Here is a 24762-nt window from a genome sequence, read left to right as displayed (position 1 = left end):
ATTTTATGTTTACTGCTTTTCCCACACCTCCCAGAAAAAAGAAGACAGCACATCAACTGGTTACTCCAAATTACCTTTACGTGTGAATAACTGTGCAAATATGTGTATGTGTGTGTGTGTGTGTGTGTGTGTGTGTGTGTGTGTGTGTGTGTGTGTGATATTTACACCCTAAATGATTATCATCCTTCTATCATATAATGTCTATCATCACTTCAGAGCACATCATACCTTCAAGCAGCACCTATTTTGTTTGTTACAGCACGTACATATCCATTTGCTAAGATACAGACATAATCAAATCAGAACACATAATCAAAACACGTCTTAAATCATAATAGGCAACGTGCTATACATTGCACTGCTGTGGCATCTCACTGTGCAAGAAAGTAAATCCACAGTTAGCACTAGCCAGCTTGTTTTGTAATCTTAATTTGAGGGAAATAGGATAAAACACACTAAGTAAGTAACAGAAATGAAGCTGAATGACGCTAAATAAAAGAGCCATGAAGAAGTGGACATTTCTCTTCTGTGTAATCACTAAATGAGATAAGGTTATTCAACTAAAATGTACATTGGTGGTCTAAGGATTAATGACAAGTTTTGACACTGGCTTTCAGTTATTACTGGCACATTATAGTGCACTCAGAAAGGGATAAAACAAGTGTGTGAGCCAGGTTTTGATTCAGACTGCCAGGCACAACAGTCCTAATCGATCCAGTAATGGGCATCTTCCTTTCCTTGCACTGTACAGGCATGCTTACACTACACTTGCTGAAGTAAGACTTTGCATACAATCTGTAACCTATACTAATTAAATGGAGATGACTTCAAATGTAAAATAGATTAAAGAAAAAAAAATTCAAACACAACCAGAATTATATTCAGATAAAGCAGACTGATGGTTACCAGAAGAACTCATGTTTGCAGTTAAAAGAGCACTGTAGAGAGGCCAGTAGCTGAAGGACCTACTTTTCTGTAGACAAGCATGTTGGGAGACTCATCAGCTACTCCATTGCTGCTCTGTCCATAGCTGTTAGTCTGTGCCATGCCTCCCAGTAGTGAACAGCCAGCCTTGGGTAGTCCTGGATTAAAGAAAGGCAGGCACACACACACACACACACACACACACACACACACACACACACACACACACACACACACACACACACCACTGTTTAACATTATGCATAGAGAAGTCCACTTGCACGTGCATATATAAAGGAGAATGTGGCTATATAATATTCTACCGTTATGATTTGTCCTGTCATGCAACATAGCATCCATTCACCCTTCAGTATTTCACGCTAAATAAACTCCTCCACAGCAGTGTTTAGTGACTGGAAGCTGCAAACAAATCTCCTCCATCTGTCCACACATTTAGTTAGACGTGTGCACAACCTAATTACACACAACGCAAATCCATAATCACATTTACGTTAATACAAACTGCAGAGCACAGTCATGCATTCAAACACTTTCTGAAAAAGAAGAAAATCCCTATTCTATCCTACAGCCACGACAGAAACGCAATTATAGGTGATAAGGTGCAACCCGCAACGTGTTCAGCGGCCCGGGATGCGTTTGAATGCATGCAGGAGGAATAAAAGCTTGTTTTGTGCACGATTTACTGGATGCATCACTGCAGTGTATGTTTTTAAGACGCTCGTGTTTGCTAAAGCAGGCGATTTCAGCACCATAGACAGCTCCGCGGAATTGAGTAGGCTCGAGACGACGTGTTTAAAGGATTAAAACAATAAAAAACATTATTACCTGCTACAACCGCGCACGTCGTGCGATTCGTCCCTCCCCTTTCGGTTTGTATCTCGCGGTGCTAGGTTTTGTCAGGCACCGACAGGATCTCGAATTAGAAAGAGCGGATTTTTTTCCTTGGCGCTCGTGCGAACCAACCAACTATTACTGCTTCCTCGGAGCTGAAGCGGCGGCGCGCGCGGAATCTCGCGGCTCCGTAACGTGAGCGCGCTCTGGTCGTTTCGCGTGCGCTCGGCGTCACGGTGCAAGGATAACGAGCTTCACCACTGCAAATACCGGGAGCGAAAAAAGCGTTGGTGCTGGAGCTCCTGTGGTGGTGATGATGATGATGCTGATGCTGATGATTATGATGACGATGATGATGATGTTGATGATGATGGTGGTGGTGGTGGTGAAGATGATCAAATACAGAGTCGGGAGAATTATGTGCACCGGTGTCAACTCACGTTGCAAATGCACGCGCTTGGAGATCGGTGAGAGATCATCAGGGACAGGATCCACATCAGGGCTGTAAATTAAGACAGAAGTGTCGCTAGCTCTGTGATAGAGAAGTCCTCGAGCTGTCTTCTCTAATTGCATACTGCATGTCCCGAAGGAAAAATGATGCCTTGATGAGAATTTAGTGTTCCTGAGCGTTTCCTGTTCTGACCTGTAAATTAAAATTAAAATCTGGGGTTCATTTCAGTCCCCTTGGCTCTGTTCTAGAAGATTATGTGCCCAACATGGCATCAGTTTTTGCCTCTTTACAAACAAATATACAAAAAGAGCTCAACTTCCAACATGCCCAAGTTAACTTATGAACTAATAAACAAGTTTAGAATAGGTAGGAATGGAAAAGGACAACATAAGATGCCATGACAGGGATCTGCTCAAATGCTACAAACCCATGCATCTTTCCAGCAGCATGTGCTAGTGTATACAAGCATTAATGAAACTTTATATCACTTATGTTTATTGGTTTATAAATTGATCCTCCTGTAGTTGACAGTCATTTCCCCAAGCTTCAGCTCAGACAAGCTGAACGTTTATACGACTAAGCCAAAGTTTACTCAACCTGATATGGCACTTTGCAGCTACCGTTAAAAGCACTACACCTGTCATGCAAGGATCACTTCATAGGTGGTTCTACTTCTTATATATTTCCCCTATGTTCAGATATTTCAGTGACACAATATTATTATATTATTATTAATCTATATAATATTGTTATATATAATTATAAATAAATGATAACTTCCACATATATGATAGATTTGATATGATGATTTATATCAGGACTAGGTCAGGACCCAGTACAATGCAAAGTCATTCATTCATTCATTCGTTCATTCTCAGTAAATGTTTGATCCTGGTTAAAGAGGTAGCAGCTTATCTCAGAGACACTGGTTGTGAGTTGGGAATACACCATAGACACATATGTTTACACCTAAGGTAATCTGTCATAGTCAGTCATAATATCGGCATGGTTTTGGACAGTGGGAGAAAAATGGTTAAACCTGATGTAACCCAGAGGCAAAACGTAAATTTATTTCTGATCTGTAATTAAGAATGCTCTGACTACCCTTTATTACCAAACGTACGTGGACACCGTTACACTCAAATACGCTTTTTGAATATCCCATTCCAGATTTAGCTCCCATGTACTCTTATTATAACCTCTACTCATCTGGAGCTTTCCACTTGATTTTGGAGTGTGGCTGTGGGGATTTGTTCATTCAGCCATAAGAGCATTAGTGAGGTCAGGCACTGATGTGGAACGAGGAGACATAGGACAAATTTTGTGCTCCAGTTTATCCCAGAGGTGTTCAGTGGAGTTGAGGTCAGGGCCCTCTGTAAGATATTATTCCACTTGGAGTTCTTCCGTTCCAACCTCGGCATATAATGTCTTGGAGCTTGATTGTGCACAGCTACAGCTACTGTACAGCTACAATGTCATGCTAGAAAAGGTTTGGGCCTCTTAGCTTTAGTGAAGGGAAATTGAAATATTACAGCATACAAAGACATTCTACACAACTTTGTGCTTTCAACTCTGTGGCAACAGTTTGAAGAAGAACCACACATAGGTGTAATGGTAAAGTGTACAAATATTTGGCCATATATCCAATTTTAAACTCACTTAAACTTCAAATTTGCCTTAACTAAATTATGGTATTTTTGTTTGCAGTTTACACAAAAGAACTAATTTGCAAGCTTTATTGTTTACAGCAGTATTGTAGACAGTTTAAAAAATGAGTACTTTGCACATCCACAGTGGTTGTTAAATACATTTTAAAGTTGTACTACATGTACTTTCCCAAAAACAGGCAGCCTATGTAATAATCCAAAAGATTAAACTTTGAGAGAAGCACCCCACTGACAAGCTTTGTACTATAAAATGTAATGAATTTTTTCTTTTAAAAGAGGGTTACTTTACAGTTGTAAAGCAATGATTGGGCTTGGACCACTTAGACATAGAATAAATGCACTAACAAAGAGCAAGCAGCGTAAGCATCCTCGACTCATTCATACAGATTACTGTACACAATTAAATTCTGTCTCTAATAATTTAAGAGCAATCCTTGCATGAGTTAAACCAGATAAATTATTTATTTACTTTAGTTTTGGACTCTGCTCTAATGTACATGGCTGCATTTACATCATTCATGCTGTGATAGAAGTTGGAATATATTTAAATGTATTCCTTTGGCAGTCACTTTTATCCAAAGCAACAAATCAGGCAGGAGGCACACTTTGACTCTTAGACTTACTACCTCATTAGATTCGACCATAACAGTTGGACTTCTACTGTACACACTGTACAAGGTTTTCATTAAATTTCATAGAAGATGATCATCATGCTATTTACTGTTTTTTTTTTTTACTCATCCATCTTCAGTAGCCGCTTTATCCTGTTCTGAGCCATGGCCGATTTGGAGCCTTTTCCAGCAACAATGGGAATAAATCCTGATCGTATTCCATTTAAAACACATTCACAGACTCAGGCACATACTCATAGGGGCAATTTAGCCTAGTCAATTTGCCTACAGGCATGTTTTTGGAGGTGGAAGGAAACCTATACAGACACAGGGAAAACATGAGAAACTTGACACAGACAGTAACCCAAGCTCATGATCAAACTGAAGGCTGTGAAGCTGTGCCACTATGCTGAAATAAATTTTACTTTTAAAAAACACTTAATTTGGCCTCTCTCATAAGATCTTCCGATTAATGAGAAGCATGTGAATATTTAAAGTTTAGGTTCTACTTTTATTCCCTTGCATTCATTCATCTTTGGCAAGCACACAATCTTTGTTTTTTAAATAATGTGTGAATTCTAAGTTAAGAAATAATAGGTGTAGAGTAAAACACACCCCTTGTCAGATGCCCTTATCCATTTTTATACAATTGAGCAATGGAGGGTTAAGTACCTTGACCAGGAGCTCAGCAATGGCAGCATGGTGAACTTGGGATTCAAACTCACAACCTTCCATTTGGTAGTCAAACACTTTAAGCACTACTTAATGCTACTCATTCCCAAAACCATGACTTCTTGGAGCTCACACGTTGGGAACATTTAGCATTACTGGCCTATCCTATCTACCAGCAGGTAGGAGAAAACCAGTGGAAAACAACATGGTAAACTCCACATAGAAGACACCCCATGCTCAGGATCTAACCAAGAACCAAAGAGCTGTGAGGCATCAATGCTATTTACCTTAGTCCAGGCACTCTGACATAACTGATACTAAGAGCTGGCACCCTATAGTATTATACTGCTTCTACTGTCCCTAATCACATACGGAGTCCATCAAGGTTCGGTTCTTGGCCCCTTCTACCTCATTAGACATAACCCCCATTCCCATACCATGCTTAGTCAGATAATTCCACAATACAAACTTTCATTTCAAGCAAGTGACACAAATAATGATCAGTTTTGTACATGATTTATGTCAGCAGCAGGTCCGTCAAACCTCATCATTAACAGTAATAACAGGCAATGTGATATGTAAATGAATTCCACATATCACCCTAATCTTCACAACTTGTTTACCTTTTTAAATTAAATTCCTTTCGAAGGAATAATCTGAGGGCACAGCAAAAGGCCTTTTTGAGCAGGTTTTATAAATTTTGAACAATTGAACTTTTACTGCATCATAAATATGCAAAAGAGATCATTTACAAAAGAAGCGTAGAAGTGTATGTATTGTTGTGGGTGAGATTTTTTTTTTCTGGATTTCTTACTGAACTTTAAGGTGTAGATGTTTGTGGGCCTTTTTCCAAATTATCTTTTTAAAACCATATTAAACCACCCTAAAATCAGCCTGTTTTCTAAGCAGTAAAATTTACCTCAAACTTTGTTTTTTTTTTTTATAAAGCACTTCCAGAAGACCGAAGATTACTTCCTTGATGTGGTAATCCTAAAAAGAACTATACACACTCCCCAGAATAGAGAGGACTTTATTTTAGAGAGGATCTGCACATTCTATCACACCTGTTTTTATTCAGCCTCTAATTATCCAGGTCTTGATGAGTTGTAAACAGGGAGCGTAAAAACTGTGTATTAATCTTGAAACATGTTTTCAAATGGGTTTCTATTTGAGAGGTTAATTAAATTTAAACACTAACCAATTCGTAATTAGAGAAAATGAAATTAAGCATGTACGTGATGTAAACAATTTTCCAGTTTGTGTTCATTAGCTCACTAACTTAACCAACAATGTTTGTTGTAGTAAATGCCCTGAAGCCAATACATGTTTCCAGAACTTTGCATTTGGGTTTTGTACTAAATTCTTTTATTTGTGATTTTCAAGTGAATTATAATAATCTAATCCTGAGGAAATCCTGTCCATATAACATATATGGACAGGATTTCTAGGCGCAGTCGGGGGCCGGAGGGAGTCCGGTTTGAGAGATGAGAATCATTGAGGGGATGAGAATCAGCACCTCCAAGTCCGAGGCCATGGTTCTCACCCGGAAAAGGGTGGATTGTCCCCTTCAGGTCAGTGGAGAGCTCCTGCCTTAAGTGGAGGAGTTTAAGTATCTTGGGGTCTTGTTCACGAGTGAGGGAAGGACGGAGCGGGAGATCGACAGGCGGATCGGTATGTCCTCTGCAGTGATGCGGTCGATATACCGGTCTGTTGTGGTGAAGAAAGAGCTGAGCTGCAAGGCGAAGCTCTCTATTTACCAGTCGATCTACGTTCCTACCGTCACCTATGGTCATGAGCCAAAATGAGTTTCCTCCGTAGGGTGGCTGGGCGCTCCCTTAGAGATAGGGTGAGGAGCTCAGTCACTCGGGAGGAGCTCAGAGTAGAGCCGCTGCTCCTCCACATCGAGAGGAGTCAGCTGAAGTGGCTCGGGCATCTGTTCCGGATGCCTCCTAGACGCCTCCCTAGGGAGGTGTTCCGGGCATGTCCAACCGGGAGGAGGCCCCGGGGAAGACATAGGACACGCTGGAGGGACTATGTCTCTCGGCTGGCCTGGGAACGCCTTGGTATTCCCCCGGAAGAGCTGGAGGAAGTGTCTGGGGAGAGGGAAGTCTGGGCATTCCTGCTTAGACTGCTTCCCCCGCGACCCGGTCCCGGATAAGCGGCAGAAGATGGATGGATGGATGGATAATCCTGAGAAAGAAGTAAAGGACCTAACAGAGGCTTTCTCCTTGATTCGAGATTTGAACTCATCAACTTCCTATGACTAGGGTGTCAAATTAAAGGAAAAACAATCATATAGTGTGTTAGAAATGATTTGGGCCACCACAAGCTGCCAAAATAGCTTAAATGTAGCTTGGCATAAATTATATTAAACCTGTTCTTCCAAATCATATTGTCTTTGGTGTTCTGATGAAGGAGATATAGAGCATTAACTTTTCATCCTCATCAATCGTTAAATTAAACACTCATGCCATCCTGGAATAGACCACAGCCATCAGTATAGAAATGTTTCAGTTCAGAAGAACTTCGTATTGACTTGCGGTGAGGCTTCTTTCTAAATGAACTTGATCCATGTCAGCAAAAATCTATAAATGCCTCCCACAGCTTTATTACCACTACTACTTTCTTTAATTTGCCACCTATCTGTAATTTCCATAAGGCCACCAAACTTTGTTGCTGCCTAAGCCTGATGGCCTTGCTGATCCAGCAACAGCACTAGTCTAATGTGTCTGGCAGCCACAAAACAATAAAAAGCAAGGCTGGAGATCACACAGACAATGGCTTGTAGAAAAAGTTAACTATAAAATAATATACAAACATACCTTCTTTTAAGACTGTTCCCAGTTGGAGAAATATATGATCACCAATGAGGAAAGGCTTGGTAGTGTAGTGGGTAATGGCCAGGTTAGTACTTGGGAACCCACCAGGGAATGGCAGGTGCTGTAGGGCAGCTATGAGGCAGTGGTGGCTCAATAGTTAAGGTTAATGCTAACTGATTTATTGCAGCACTTGATTCTTATAATAATAGTTTGAATCCAGATCAGTTCCACCCTGGAGTATCAAAGCAAAACACAGACCATATGTTTTCATGTAAACTACCCTCATGATAGCAATGATGTGTTACTCCAATAAAGCTGCAGGTTGTTTGGTTTGATGTGGATTGCTGCTCAAAATCAGTACAAACAAATTTCTCCAGTGGGTTGAATTCTTAATCTATTTCAATCTGATTCTACTGTCTACTAATTTTCCATTCAAGTCAGCATGACTTTGCTACATTTTTCTATCTAATTCGCTAAGAGCAAGCTGTAAACTTACATCGGCGCAGTAGTAGTCGGAGCTGAAACTCAGCACTGTTTAAAATTCGACGCCTGTTGAGCTCCCACATGTCGCACTTTTCCGTTTCCTCCCTCGTGGCCACCTGTGCCACCAGGTAACTGTAGATCCCCTTCCTGTCAGCAGCCTTCAGGGAAAGAGCAGCTCTGGCAGGACCATATGTTATACTGGCCCCCTAATGACCTGCACATCCTATTTACTTCAGTAAAAATCGATACAAAGGGGCATAAAACTGAACCCTGGCGCAAACCCCACAAAGCCACAGATTATAACTGGCAAGGGTATAAAGGCCAGGGGGAAAAGAAGGTTAAATAGCACAGCCTCAGAAGATGAGGGAGAAGCATTGCAGAGATAAATTAGAATTTCTTTCTTTTTTGGTGGAGATAAACATGCATGTTGCACCACTGTTATTACTGCTATATTGATGCAGACATCTGCAAACCATCTGCAAATTATTCTGATTATTAAAAAATGACCAGTTAAATCTTAAATCTTGTCCTCTTCATACTACACTCTGGAAGATAAACTCTACTTTAATTCCCTGGAAAAACACATTTCAATGTCAGTCATTCTCATTTTTAGATACATTTGGTCTTAGATGATCATTTGATGTCTTTAGGCAATAGAAAAAAGTTTCAGATTTCCAAATACTGATTTCCAAACATTTCTTCAGAGAGCTCAGATCGTCTTCCGTGCGATGAAGATTTTGGACCTCCACTGAGATGAGGCCGACTCTGAGAATCCTGAGGCATCTAGAGATCTACCAGCTCCACTTGGACTCTGTGATACTATAGAGGAGATGTGAACTCCATGTGATCTTTTGCATCAATACAACATTTGTTAGACTGTATATTTATAATCACACCATCCAGTGTCACCCATATGAGGATGAGGTTCCCCTTTGAGTCTGGTTCCTCTCAAGGTTTCTTCCTTTACCGTCTAAGGGAGTTTTTCCTCACCACTGCTGCCTGAGTCACCTCAGACTTGCTCATTGGGGATAAATACATACACATTGTGAACTAAATCTAGCTAATATTAATCTTGAATTTTGTATTCTATTAATCTTTATATTAACCTTTTGTTCTATGTTTATGTTCTGTAAAGATGCTTTGGGACAATGTCAATTGTAAAAAGTGCTATACAAATAAACTTGAATTGAATTGAAATTGAATAAAAAGCTAATAAGAGCATTTTTACATTTCATTTAAAAAAAAGAAAAAGAAAAAGAAACATTGCAGGCTGCGTTGCAATATTCACTCAAGAGACAGAAATAACATACAGGGCAACAATAACCAAAAAAAATTATTTATCTAAGATACAAGTTCCCTAAGATGCCGGGGGAAAAAACACTTGCATCTATAATTAATTAATAAACTCTATACCTAAGAATATATAATTTTTTCTCATTCCTTTTTTGTTTTTGCCATTTAATTTTCAGAAACTCTTTGCCTAAGTGATTTCAAAATAATTCACCCCTTTTGTAAAAATGTACCACAGCGAAAGAGCTAGTCACATTATACTTCCAAATGTAATCTTTCATGTTCAAGTACTTGAGGAGGACCAAAGAGGACGAAAGAAGAGGAGTATAGCTTGTGGCTATGGCGACTCATCACAGTAATGTTCCTGAAATTACTACCGTTTTTTTTCTGTCTGTAGAGAAAATAAAAGCCAGCATCAGATCTTTACGATACGACACTAACCTGTTTTTTTTTTTTTTTTTTTGCATAATTGTCACACAATTTTTTTATTAGTAAACAGCTAGTTTTATTTACCATTTGCTGTTATAGCACAGACTACGTTATGAAAAGCAAAGAAATGGTCTAATAAAAAAAAGATAAATGAATTAGGTGTTTACTGCTAGTGTGATAAAACACTTTATAAATCAATATGAAAGGGCCTAAGGCTGAACCATGGGGTACATCACAGCAGGCTAGAACTTAATCTATATAATAAAATAGATTTTTTTCTTTTCATACTTTTTTTTTTCTTCAATTCATGAAAGTCAAAAATTCTTCAAAAATGTATCTGGATAAATAAACGGCACACTGACTGAAGGATCAGAGACACACAGCTTAATTTAATTTCCATCATAACATTGAGACAAACGGCATGTGTGACGTGTTGCTGATCATATTTACCTCATCTGAGCAGATCCTCGTCTTTTACACTGTGCGATTACAGAAGTCGTATAAGATTATTTCTTTTATTTCATAATAAAATCCTGGCTCAGTTCTTTAAGACTGTATGATAAGCTTTATAGTTAGATGATCTTTATTGTTTAAACTCACATTAAGTCAGTTTAACCAGCCAAAAGAAAAAATACTATATTCTGCTTACATCAACAATCAGCTTGAAGTAATAAGTATATTTTTTTGCATCATTCGATGCCATCCTCCTATTGGTGGCTTGATGACCAACTCAGACCTTTAGATTTTAATGGGAGGGGGAAACAAAGGCTAATCACAACGGTAATGAATTGATCAACACTAAGCACATTTTGAACTGTAAAGACTGCCGATATCAATATAAGACCAAGAATTGTGCGACAGCCAGAAACTGTATAGCATAATTCCAGTTTTTACAGTAAGAACCAGAGAATACCATTTTTATAGTGTTATAACGCAGAAATAAACAATCCTGAACATACCACAATACTACAAATACGTGCTTCACTACAAAGTCAGTGTGATTATTGGCCAAAGGTCCGAGATGACACAATTGAATAAACGTGTGATTTCTGATTAAGCAGACGAAGAGAGGATGTTAGAAAATCATTCTTTGTTAAACTACAATTCATAAGAACATCAAATAATTTTATTATATTGCTATAACTATAGTGTATTTTATCCATTTCAACTTGTAGCTGATTTTTAGACAATTTTCTTTTTTTTTTAACAGATCTTTGTATGAAAGGTTTTTCTTCACCCCGTGATTCGTCATGATGCTCCAGGAAACGTTCCACAAGGCCCTGTGTACATGTCCACATGCTCACCGATGGGAGACTGAAAGCATAATTAAATACTTGGAAAAAAAAAAGAAATACTGAAAAACTTAAAATACATTTATGGATTAAAAGAAAAATAAAACCCTTTCCAAAAAGAAACATTTTATTGTACAAGGCCTCGCTGAATCATTTCCACACTTTGGAATTGGAATCATTTACTTGGGGCCAAGCATGTCCTGAGGACGGACCCACTGTTCAAACTGTTCCTCCGTCAGATAGCCCAGCTTGATGGCAACTGCTTTTAATGTCGAACCCTCTTTGTGGGCGGTTTTAGCGATGGTAGCAGCTTTGTCGTAACCTGACGAAGACAGAGAAAGACAGCGTAGGTGAGACAAGCATGACTGTTATCATGTGCTAAAAATCACAATACAGCTACTTCTAAATAAAAGCTAAATACTCATTTTTTTTAACACTCCTGGCCTCTGAATACTTTCAATTTTCAAACGTTAAGAGAGACCAGATTTTGATTTCTCTGTGTTTTTGTGCACACTGTTCTACATTCCGACTTCTATATGTTCCTGACAGCAGGACGTTCGACATGCTTTACCTCTTTACATACTAACAGCACCATCCACAATTTCCTCCTTCCTCTCTCCTACAAAGAACATATATTACACTGCAATATAAACTTACTTTTTTTAAAATCACAGATCTCCTGATTGAAAGAAAACACAAAACTGATGAACAGAGTGTTTCTCTCAGAAAACCATGCAAACGTGTTGCAATAATTAAGATTCGAGCAAACAGCAACGTGATCTGTTTAATCCCTGTCGCAATCTGATAGCATAAATGATTATCTACAAGCTGCAGAAATCCAGATTTATGAACAAATCAGGTGACTAATAATTGTATACAATAAGCATATTATATAAACTCTCTACAACTGTAACAGGTTTCCATTCGAGTCCATAAAGTGTGCTTTAAGCATCTATACACAATCAGATTCCTGTGCTAAGTTTGTACTCTTCAACCCAACCCTTATATATTAGAACAGAGATGCTAAAGTAAGCAAGTAAAATAATAACAGTGTATGGTCATAAAGTGACATAGTGGGAGATACTGCACATGCAGCACTCTAAATAATTAATGAAATTTATTCTAGCAAGTAAAAATAATAAACTTCTTCAAACAACATTGCATGCAGTCAAAAAGTGTCACAGTTATCGCAAGATATTGTGCATGCGTGGTTTTAAAGATATTTGCTGTTGATCAACTGACTAATCTGTAGACAATCATAGAACTGAGCAAAATGATATACGAACATGAAATGTAGTGTCATTAATATAACAAAATACACCACAGTGTACTTATTACATTGTGAGATCGTATCGTGCCATGAGCTTTAATTATTGAACGTCGATCTATATAGATGTAATCTATAATAAAAAGAACAGCATATTCTGCTCATGTCAGTCAACACAATCCAGGCTCAGGCACAATGCAGGGTCTTATGAAAGTGACACTTGAGCTTGTAAGGTAATAAGGATCATTTTTTGCATCATCAGGTGCCGTCCTCTTATAGGTGGCTTGAAGAACAACTCAGACCTTATGATTTTAATAAACATTTCAAACACTGACAGATTTCTCATCTCAGTCACGATGGTACTAAATTGGCACAACACGGCGTAAGATCCAGTAACCAAGCAAAGGCTTTTTGGGGGGGGGGTTTGTGGCATATCATCCAAGTGATCTCAGGAACATCCTCGAGAGCTTTTTTAAACCATCCATTCTCTTTTTTTTTTGTCCTTGTTGACCTTATTGTCTATACTTACTCAGCCAGCATTAACAGCCCTCTAAACTGAGCCCTGTTAAACTGTTCCAGCCCTGCAAGAACAAATCCTCCTCATCTCATTAATGCCTGTTTGCTGCTCAATCTAGTTACTCCACCAGAAAATAATCGGATTTGAATTCTCATCCTGCTTTCAGTGGCTGGAAAAGTCATGTCCAGCAGTCTCAGATCTCTACACCAGAAGTGTCCAGTCTCATCTGCCATAATTCCTGATGTGGTGGTCCAACTGGGCACCTGATATGCCACTGAAGGCCAAGAAGAAGTGATTAAACTGGTGGAATCAGCCGCGTCTCCTGCAGAATAAAGTACTTGCAGCCAGGCCAGCCCTTGGCAGATAAGAACGGACACAAGTGTTCTGCAACATGCCAGTTATCCATGGTGGGTGCTTTAAAGTGTGTGTGTGTGTTAAGACTCTCAAAGGCTCTCGACAGCTGCTTGGGGACAGAACTAATGGCTGCTTGGCTGGGCCATGGCAAGAATAGGCAATGTGTCACTTCTGTATTTGCAAGTCTGATGAAGGTCCTGAGTAAGTGTTAAGGCCTGCTAGACTGAGTGAATATTAGCTGCTTGAATTTAACACACATGCACACACAATCACTGTGGAATTACGAAGAGTGTACTTATTTTTCCTCCCTGGTTTCTGATTACATATTGATTTTTTTTTTTAATTATTTCATTTCTTTGTTTATAGACGCCGGTGCAATGAGGGGCACACAATTGTCATTTAGACACAGATTAATAAAAACAAAATTACAGGAGGTTGTAATTTCTTTCCCCCATGACCATATTTCACCAAAACAAATAGAATTGTGTTTAATACCGTTCCGAGGCTTTCTGGTGATGACAATTTAACAGAACAGCCTCTTAGATACGTATGTGCATTTTGGTTAAACTGGGATCGAATCTTTAAATCTGATTTTCTCCTTTTTCACATTTGGGAGACTTGCTAGACCTTTTACTTGTGTGGAGGATGTGTGCATCGGAGAAGTAGATTCCAGTTCAGAACAGAACGTCTGTAGTTTCATTTAAATAGAAGACCACGTCGATATTTCGCCTTGTAAAGCATGGGAGTCTTTTCCCACACGTTTCTGACTGATCTACTGCTTTTAGATTGAAAGTATTTCACAGATCCTGACGGATTTTGGGTTCTTCTGAAGAGTGGGAAATAAACACTAGGTGTGATTGACACTTGTGTGATCGTTAAGCAGACTCAGGCTTGGAGGTGTGACTGAGTGAAGAAACACAGGTTTGAGTGTAAGTGAATAATGCGTTGTCCCACAGTCCTCCCCCTTTATCCATCCATCTATCCATCCATCCATCTAACTGTTTCTTTGAGTCATCGATGCTTCAGCTATGAGATGAGACGTGGTATTCTGTCTGCATAGCACACGTAAAAGATACAGGTTTATAAGTTAGAGTGCTGACAGCCCTCTTGACCTCATTAATGCTCTTGTGGCTGAAGGAACACGAATCCCAACAGCCATGCTCCAACATCTCATGGAAAGCCTTTCCAGAACAGAGCAGCTTATTATAACAGCAGAGAAATACTAAATCTGGAACGGGATGGTCGATAAGCTCATACGAGTCTACCTTTATTACGTAGTGTACATAATGAATGAAGCATCTCTTTCCTGAGAAGATATTATGGATATTATGGATGAAATAGTTAAAGGTTGTTGATTGAAAGGTCATGTGTTCACATCCCAACACCTCCAAGCTGCCACCGTTAGACCCTTAACCCTCTCTGCTCCAGGGCTGCTATATCATAGCTGCCCCAGCACATTGATCTCAAGTCTTCTTCTATTCTGGGTGACGCTGCTGTTAATATTAGGCTTTGTTTTTATTAGGTGAAACTAACTTTTTCTGAGATAAGCAGTGAAACACACAACAATAGATGTATAAAACTATACAGAGTAAGGAAGAGTGTATAAGTACGAACCAGAGAAGCTAGACGGTCTTAAGCTTGTAAAGGAGCGCCCCATGGTGGTCGAGCAATGACACTGTACTTGCCTATGTGAGGGTTGAGAGCGGTGACGAGCATCAGAGACTCGTTCATCAGTTTGTTGATCCGTTCCGTGTTCGCCTGAATTCCAACCACGCAGTTTTGAGTAAAGGAAACCGAGGCGTCGCCTAGCAACCGGGCGGAGTTCAGAACATTCTTAATCTGTGCAGAGAGACAGAGACGTAAGAAATAGCGATGAACTCAAATCCTGTATATACAGTAACAGGTCTAAAAATGTGAGCAAGCGAGCGTGTGTGTGTGTGTGTGTGTGTGTGTGTATAAAAGGCACAGTTGTTTTTATATTGTGTTTTAGGGATGTAACTATAGATTGGTTTGGTTTTTGATTACAGTTTTTTGAACATCATACAAGGAGTTAAGCAGTAAAATAAACACATATCAAGGACTCTTGTGTGGCACAAAAGGCCATTAAATGAATATAAAGCTATTAAATCTTGAAATAAAGGCTTCAATTAATTTGCTCTAGAAATAGTTTTTAAAAAAACTAAAAAAAAATAAACCTATGACAATTCAGACTCCTGCGTGCATGGCCAGACATACTATTTACAAGTCATTAAAGTGTCATTTTATAACTTCAGACACGTTATAATATTTTAATAAAATTACGGCAGCAGAAATACTTTGTGATGCTTTTGTGAAGCGGCCGTGATAACGTCTTTTTGTTTTAATTTTGTTAATTTGTTTAAGTGCGTTTTATTTTTTAGAGGATTTGTTGCTCTGCTCAGACGTCAGACCATTAAAGGTGGGGTGCACGATGTTTGAAAGCCAATGTTGACATTTGAAATCACCAAAACAAACACGCCCCTAACCCAAATGGGTGTCACCCCTGTTTTGATGGCTCCGCCCCACACATACATACGTAACCCAGGCAACTAACATGGTGGAACCTGCTGGGGCGGCTGGCCGAGGGGATATTTTTATCAATAAATGAACTCAATGAGTAATACTATGTTAATACATATGTGTTTTTGTAGTACTGTGTGTTGTACCGTGAAAAGTTTAGCTCCGTTTCACTCGGAAGACGTTCAGTTCTCTCCAGCGCTGGAAAGCTGATCCTATATTAACACGGGTCCTGCTTCTTGTTTTATCGTAAACCTTTTTTTGCTTTTTGTTTTTATCTTCCATGTCAATGTTTCAATCGCTTTTGGCTAATGTCACACATGCGCACTGAACACTCTCTCCGCTGCATATCGACAAGACACGCCCCTTTCTGCTCATTGGCTACACGTTTGTTTTGTTTGTCGGCCCGACTCGGTTTTCTGAAGCATTTCTCAAACATCTTGCACCCCACCTTTAATGTTATAGGATACAAAACATTATAAACAGGAAAACATTATGACGTAACAACTTTGTGCAGATCTTAAAGTTACGTTTAAATTAAAATCATTCAACTTTGAGAACGATCACGAGCGACAGACTCTCTGTGATTCCTGATACGATCATCAGTCATCCAAAGCCTAGAATATTTGTTTCTTCCATCCTTATATGGTTATTATCTTTCCTTAATGGTAGCTTAGGTACTTTAGAAAGCAAAATCTTTGGTAGGCTGAATAAATTACACACCACAGTCTAATGAGCTGAATTTTTTCCTCTTTATGTGTTTCATTCAACGATACTCAAGTTCTGAGTAATGTTTGCATGGACTAAATGAAACGTTACCGAGGAAATGTTAAAAAAAAATTTCAGATCCAGAGAAATATCCTTAGATTATATTCACACAGTTTTGCTGCCCGGATTTTGTCCGACGTTCGTTTTACATACTATAGAAAAAAAAAAAACATGTAAAAACCATTTTACTGTTTTATCAGAACGATCAAATGTTTGCTCGCTACAGTTCTATAGTGTTTACAGATGTAACAGTAGATGTTAAAAGACTAGTGAGGAGATAAAAAAGCAGAATGAGTGTGCGGAGGCGGACGATACTAACGATCATCGGCTTGAACACGTTGAGCTCGAAGTGTCCGTTGCTGCCTCCGACTGTGACGGCCACGTGGTTCCCCATCACCTGAGCAGCCACCATGGTCATGGCCTCACACTGTGTGGGATTCACTTTACCTGTTTCAGATACACACATGTACACCAACACCTGTTTTATCACCTGGAACATCTCCAGTCATCAATACACCTATGTTTCATCACTATGGCAGACTAAGGGAGCCAATATTCATAAAAAACAAAAAAATTCTAAATCAATTAATTATTGGCTTAAATATAATGGAAAGGAAGAATGGTGTTTAAAAATAAAACAAAAAAAATGTAATATATACATTTTACGTAACCATGAAAACCTTGTAATAGTAATTCGGTCAGCATTAAAGGTGGGCTCTCGGTTGTTTGAGAAATGCTTCAGAAAAATCAGTTGGGCCGGCAAACAAAACAAAAACAAAACAAACGTGTAGCCAATGAGCAGAAAGGGGCGTGTCTTGTCAATATGGGCGGAGAGAGTGTTCAGTGCGCATGTGTGACATTAGCAGAAAGCGGTTTTAACATTGACATGGAGGATAAAAACAAAGAAAGAAAGTGAAGAAAGGCTTACGATAAGGTAAGAAGTAGGACGTGTTAATATAGGATCAGCTTTCCAGCGCTGGAGAGAACTGAAGGAGCAGGAAGGCCTGTGATGGGACGCCGAGGTGCTTTTTTCCTGCTTGATAGGTGAGTAACGTTGGTTTTGCTTTGTTACACAGAACTAATATATGCCTTTGTCCTTTACATGATTATGCTTGTGTGTCATTTTTGCTTGTTTGTTTATCTGCAATCGTATTGTTCTTCCCTTCAGCTATGATAAAGACACATTTCTTTCCATTAGTTGCCTGGGTTACGTATGTATGTGTGGGCGGAGCTATCAATACAGGGGTGGGACCCATTTGGGTTAGGGGTGTGTTTGTTTTGGTGATTTCAAATGTCAACACTGGCTTTCCAACAACGGAGACCCCACCTTTAAGTTAGGTGTTAAGAACAGGTGAAAATGCCTTAGGTCAGCTCAGATATGTTAAATGCTATCACACTGAGATGACATTAGCGAATAGAATGATTTCATAATAACCAAAGAAGAAGTATAAGATTTGTGCACTTCACTTTCAGTTCAGATTCCATCAAGATTGACACGTACTGTACAAACAGATATAACATAAACTATAACATTTTCTAATGGAGTCAATTTTCTCATTTTCATGTGCTGCTGAATGCTGAAAAGAGAATGAGGATCTTCGTGAGGTTCTTTCTCGGTCACTGCCCTTTACGGTGCTGCATACCGGGGAGGTCAGAGTTCAGAGAGCGTCTAAAAGGAGACTTGAAACTTTACAACGGTTCCAAAAGTGCAGAGGAAGAGCCAAATAGTACTGGAAGGGAAGTACTGCACATGCTTAAAACAGGCGTTATTTTAAAAAAAGTAAATTAAAAAATAAAATAAAAACAATTAAATGTAAAAAAACTAAACAGGCTATAAATATCTTTTTTTTCTTTTAGTGTTGCACAATAAAAAACATTCTAAATATAAAGATTTAAAAATAACATTAATATATGTTAATTTAGAATGCATTATTATTATTATTATTATTATTATTATTATTATTATAGGGTATTTGAAGAATATATAGATATAAATGTGAAGGATATTCAAGATATAAACACACAAAAAAGTGAGAGTAAGTAAGACTAATATCCAATCACACTGCTTTCAGTGACTTGTGATGTGATTGGTTGACGAGCCCGTCACTCACCAGGCATGATGCTGGAGCCGGGCTCGTTCTCTGGCAGGATGAGCTCCCCGAGACCTGAGCGAGGGCCTGAGCCCAGGAAGCGAATGTCGTTGGCGATCTTCATCATGCTGACGGCCACCGTGTTTAAAGCGCCGCTCAGCTCCACCAGGGCATCGTGGGCCGCCAGAGCCTCGAACTTATTTGGTGCGGTCACAAATGGTAGACCTGGAAACGATCACAATGACAACGTCAGGTTTCTACAGCGTTTCATATAGCACACTAAATATTACAAGAACATACGAAACATCAAATCAACACAATATCAACAGAGATGTGAAGCTGTATAAGAAACAGGCATTTTTGAGTTATTTCAGTATTCTAGGTTGTACATTTTTTCTCTCTTGGATTGGACTTATGTTCTTCTTGTATAACTAAATTTAAAAGATCAGCAGCAGAAACTATTCGCTGTGTGCAAGAGGCAGATGGGATTTCTTGCACTTGGTGCTAGCATGAATTCCAAAAAAAAATGTGAAAGAACACAACAGTTTTATAGATCTGATGTAGTGTATCCATGGATGTGTGTGTGTGTGTGTGTGTGTAACCTGTGAGTGCTGAGACTCGTTCAGCCACTTTCTCTGCAAACCCGATGCGAGTGTTTAGTCCCGTGCCTACTGCGGTGCCGCCTGCTGCCAACTCATACACTCTGGGCATCGCCGCCTTCATACGTTCAATACTGTATTTCACCTGCTGCACATAGCCTCCAAACTCCTACACACACACACACACACACACACACACACACACACACACACACACACACACACACAATGTTACTGTTAATACTTGTAATTTTTGTAACTTCAAATAATCAAGAACCTTCATTTGATTTAAACTAGTTTTCTATACATTGTAAACTGATCGTAATTTATTACTAGTATAAATACGACCACCATGTAGATTTTTTTTTACCTGTCCGAGTGACAGAGGCACAGCATCCTGTGTGTGTGTGCGACCGATTTTGATGATGTCCTTAAACTCCTCGGCTTTGGAGGCGAGAGCATCGTGGAGCGCCTGCAGGCCAGGCAGCAGCACCTCATGCACTTCTTTAGCTGCAGCAATGTGCATGGCGGTGGGGAAGGTGTCGTTGGAGCTCTGGAACGTGTACACACACATACACACACACGTACATACGCACACACACGTACACACACAAAATTATGGCTGTTAAAAGCCAGAGAAAAATAGAATCAAGATAGATTTTATAAAATAATACAATAGTGAATCAACATAAACTTATTACTTTTGAACTGTTCAGTGACAAATAATCTGTGTTCTAATTAAACTGATACTAGTGAGCATCATACACAAGCGTCCTTTCTTAAACATACTTAAACACGAAGTTCTGTAATGTACAGTAGGTAGATTAGTACATAAAACAGATTTTTAATTGAGTTCATATGTATAAGATTCATTAATTAAGAAATGAATGAAGACAGGCGTACAAGAGAAAAACACACCGAAATAGTCTGATTATTATTATTATTATTATTATTATTATTATTATAATATTTGTATACATAAAACGGATCACAACGGAAAAGATAAAAATAAAATAAAACAATAATAGTAATGCAACTATACATGAAAAATAAAATATGAAAATGTATAAAATCAACAGAAATCATTCAGAGAAATAAAAGAAATTAAGAAGAAATAAAATAAATACAAAAAAAAAATGTATTCTTAAAAGCAGTTTTAAGCATACAATCATTCAATAAAGTGGACTTGTTAAAAAGCTGAGGTGAATAAATGTGTTTATATATTTATAAATTAATTAATCTAAGCATTTAATAAATGAAAAATAAAATTATATATAAATATTTTCCCCGTTAATTAAATGCTTAGATTAATGAATTAAAACACTTCTTGAGCTTTTCTTCCTAAAGGGTGTTTAAAGATATAAAGATATATATGAAGAATATTTAAGGATATTCAGCCACCTGACTCTTGTTGACGTGGTCGTTGGGATGAACGGGGTCTTTACTGCCCAGTTTGCCCCCGAGGATCTCGATGGCCCGGTTGCTGATCACCTCGTTGACGTTCATGTTGGTTTGCGTTCCTGAGCCCGTCTGCCACACCACCAAGGGGAAATGTTCGTCCAGTTTCCCAGCAGACACCTGGGCATGGAGACTCAGTGTGAGTTGGAGATACAACAACGTAAATCTCGTCAGCTTCTACAAACATGAACATGTGCTCAGTCTCACTCATTCATCTTCTACCGCTTATCCGAACTACCTCTCAGGCGTCATCGGGCATCAAGGCAGGATACACCCTGGACGGAGTGCCAACCCATCGCAGGGCACACACACACTCTCAGTCATTCACACAATCACACACTACGGACAATTTTCCAGAGATGCCAATCAACCTACCATGCATGTCTTTGGACCGGAGGAGGAAACCCGAGTACCCGGAGGAAACCCCCGAGGCACAGGGAGAACATGCAAACTCCACACACACAAGGCGGAGGCGGGAATCGAACCCCCAACCCTGGAGGTGTGAGGCAAACGTGCTAACCACTAAGCTACCGTGCCTGAACATGTACTATTTAAAAAAGAAAAAGAATACTAATACACCATAGTGGATTAGTATTAGTATTATTATTATTATTATTATTAGTATTCAAACTTAAAAAGTGTGAAGTTATTTTAATAAGTAAAATAACTTCACACTTTTTATCCATTTATAGCAAGTGGAACATTAAAGGTAGGGTCCCCGATATTTGAGAAATGCTTCTGAAAACTGCGTTAAGTCACCAAACAAAACAAAAATCAAAACGAACATGTAGCCAATGAGCAGAAAGGGGCGGGTCTTGTCAATATAGGCGGAGAGAGTGTTCAGTGTGCATGTGAACATATTCACAGATTCGAGTTTCCTTATCGTAAGCCTTTCTTCACTTCCTTTCTTTGTTTTTATCCTCCACGTCAATGTTAAAACCGCTTTCTGCTAATGTCTCACATGCGCACTGAACACTCTCTCCGCCCATATGGACAAGACCCGCCCCTTTCTGCTCACTGGCTACACGTTTGTTTTGTTTAGCTTGTCGGCCCGACTCTGAAAATGTTTTCTGAAGCAATTCTCAAATATCGGAGACCCCACCTTTAAGGAAACAAGTTACTTCCTGTTAGCATTAATGCTACGGCAGCTGCAAACAACTGGTCCGTCACCAGTTTTTTTTATTTATTTTTGTCTCCTTTCTTATTTCTGAATCTTAAACAATACAAAACAAGGTGCATTTTGTCTAAATAAAATGATATAAATCCCAAACTGATACGATCGGAGCATTTGGCAGTCAAGTTTATTCAGAGTGACTTACAATTATACAGCTGAGCATATTAATGGTTAAGGGCCTTGCTCAGGGGCCCAGCAGTGGCATCTTGGTGGCCCTGAGATTAGAACTCACAACCTTCCAGTTAGTAGTCCAACACTTTCACCACTGAACTAACACTGCCCTCTTAAAAATAAATAAATAAATAAATGTATTTATTCTCCCACATCAAAATGTTTTATTTGATTGCATTCAGTGGACAATTAATAAAATGCTCATATACACGACATGAATCAGATTTCTAGATGTCTTACAATTTTGCATTGCAATTTATTTTTACACTCATTACAGGGGTATTGACCCTAAGCAGCCCTACAATAATAAACTGATGTCAATTAACAATTTTCTGATTTTTCCTGCACGATTATGAGCTATGAGATTTTTCAGTACCTCATCTGCAGCCTGTACAATAGCGTCAGCAATCTTGGTGTCCAAGCCGTAGTCCTTATTCACCTCAGCTGCTGCTCTCTTCAGAATGCCGAACGCTTTAATTACCTGGATCTGAATCATGCACATACACACACACACGCAGACACACAGACACACGCACGCGCACAGACACACGCACAGACACACGCACGCAGACACACAGACGCACGCACGCACAGACACACGCACGCACAGACACACGCACGCACAGACACACGCACGCACAGACACACGCACGCACAGACACACGCACGCACAGACACACGCACGCACAGACACACGCACGCACAGACACACGCACGCACAGACACACGCACGCACAGACACACGCACGCACACACACGCACGCACAGACACACGCACGCACAGACACACGCACACACAGACACACGCACGCACGCACAGACACACGCACGCACACAAAACTCTTCAGCCAAAATGTCTGTCTGTCATGTCTGTCTATAACATCCATTTACACCTAAATGCTTCCTAAAACAATTAAATAGTGACTAAAACCTTGATATCTAAGTGTGATTTCCTCACACAGTGAAAGCTTTACTCCAGTTGTATTGATATAATACACACAAAGTTATAATGCTGGAATGTAAAACACCACATTATTGTTAAACTACATGACACAAGCTCTGTCCCCCTGCTGTACGACTCACCGGCATCCTCTCGGTCACACCACCGATTTTGAAGTTCATGGTGGACCTCACAGTTTGAGCTCCATAGTATTTATCACTGGGGACTTTCAGCTCCCCGAAAGTGTCCTTTTCTATTCTGTAAGACTCTGAACTTGTCTAAGAGACACAGTGAGAAAGACCATGAGCCAAAAATACAAAAACATCAACCAAAATATACACATTAACATAAAACAACAACAACAACAACATATTGATTGACACACACACACGTACACACAAATACACGCGCGCGCGCACACACTCTCGCGCACACACATACACACACTTATTTATAACTCGTGAGATTTGGATTACATTCATAATACAGAAGGCTGTACATAAGTCTGGGCGATACAACATCAGTATCATGATAAATTTTGTCATAAATACTTTTAGTTGCAAATGTTTTTACTTTTCCTTAAAGTCAGAAAATCAGCTGCAGACTTTGACCTTGTGTAAAACTTTTTAATGTTAGTCACTCATATGTACAAACAATTAATACAAAAAAAACTATATATCACCAAAATATAAACTAGGAGTACACACACACACACACACACACACACACACACACACACACACACACACACACACACAGGCTAATGTTTAATTGACGCTAATTTGCCAAAAATATTTTACAGACCCGTTTACAGCAAACCCCACCCCTTACAATATGATTGGCTAAAGCAGACTTCCACCTGCAACACGATTGGTTAACTTCACTAACTCGTTGCCGGATTGGTGATGACTGGCCAATCCTAGCGAACAAGGCGGGATTTGTATGAAAACGGTTATGGTTTATAAATATCATCTATGCTAGGCTAAGTAATGAAAAAGGTCATCTTCAGCTATACGGGAAACTTGACATTGTATTTAAACACAGTAAAATATGACCGTACCATCCTGAGGCAGCTGTGTGATAATCCTGGTGCCCGGCTGGTGGTTTTAGTGGCAGCGCAGCGCGGAAGAGCCGAAGCGTGGCTGTTAAATCGCTGCAGGTTTCTAAGCGCGGTGCGGTACATGGTGCTGGTTAGCTCAAGCTCTGACACAAGGGCGGAACCAACGTGAGCCAACCAGCACAGATATAAGAGGGGCGGACATATATAATGGAGGCACCGGGTGCGTCCCAAACCGATTCAAAATTGCATATGTAAATAACTGGGAGTCAAAATAAAAATAAACAGATATAAAATTGCACCTGTATGTTTTTTTTTTTTTAGCAATTGCATATTTACCTA

General features: G+C 39.3%; 2 protein-coding genes across 3 annotated transcripts in view; both read right to left on the bottom strand.

Annotated features, from left to right (window-relative positions):
• The window catches only part of rgs7b (regulator of G protein signaling 7b), a 96819-nt gene extending 94915 nt beyond the window's left edge, over positions 1-1904 (bottom strand). For both annotated transcript variants that reach the window (XM_060895074.1, XM_060895065.1), the window contains exons 1-2: positions 1771-1904; positions 970-1082 (exon numbers count right to left, since the gene is read on the bottom strand). In XM_060895074.1, coding sequence (XP_060751057.1) covers positions 970-1047 — 78 coding nt within the window. In that variant the 5' untranslated portion in view covers positions 1048-1082; positions 1771-1904. The remainder of the gene's footprint in view (positions 1-969; positions 1083-1770) is intronic.
• Positions 1905-10567: 8663 nt separating this feature from the next.
• Positions 10568-24587, bottom strand: fh (fumarate hydratase). The gene is made up of 10 exons (XM_060895008.1): positions 24424-24587; positions 23507-23641; positions 22800-22910; positions 21022-21198; positions 19991-20173; positions 19624-19789; positions 19043-19246; positions 17251-17378; positions 15314-15467; positions 10568-11812 (listed from the first exon to the last, which is right to left on the bottom strand). The coding sequence occupies exons 1-10, from the start codon at positions 24544-24546 to the stop codon at positions 11670-11672; spliced, it is 1524 nt and encodes a 507-aa protein (XP_060750991.1). The 5' UTR covers positions 24547-24587; the 3' UTR covers positions 10568-11669.
• Between the last annotated feature and the right edge of the window lie 175 nt (positions 24588-24762).

The sequence above is a fragment of the Tachysurus vachellii genome, chromosome 2, assembly GCF_030014155.1.
Source record: "Tachysurus vachellii isolate PV-2020 chromosome 2, HZAU_Pvac_v1, whole genome shotgun sequence".
Lineage (NCBI taxonomy): Eukaryota > Metazoa > Chordata > Actinopteri > Siluriformes > Bagridae > Tachysurus > Tachysurus vachellii.
Note: the sequence above shows the minus strand (reverse complement) of the source record. Positions and strands in the feature narration are given on the sequence as shown.

What these genes read in the sequence shown, in the direction of transcription:
- fh (XM_060895008.1), bottom strand. Translation starts at nt 24,546, where the DNA reads ATGTACCGCACCGCGCTTAGAAACCTGCAGCGATTTAACAGCCACGCT. An exon ending in ACCACGTCAACAAGAGTCAG is followed by an intron (nt 20,174 to 21,021) that starts GTGGCTGAATAT and finishes TACACGTTCCAG; the next exon opens with AGCTCCAACGACACCTTCCC. An exon ending in CGGCTCCAGCATCATGCCTG is followed by an intron (nt 17,379 to 19,042) that starts GTGAGTGACGGG and finishes TATCTGAAACAG; the next exon opens with GTAAAGTGAATCCCACACAG.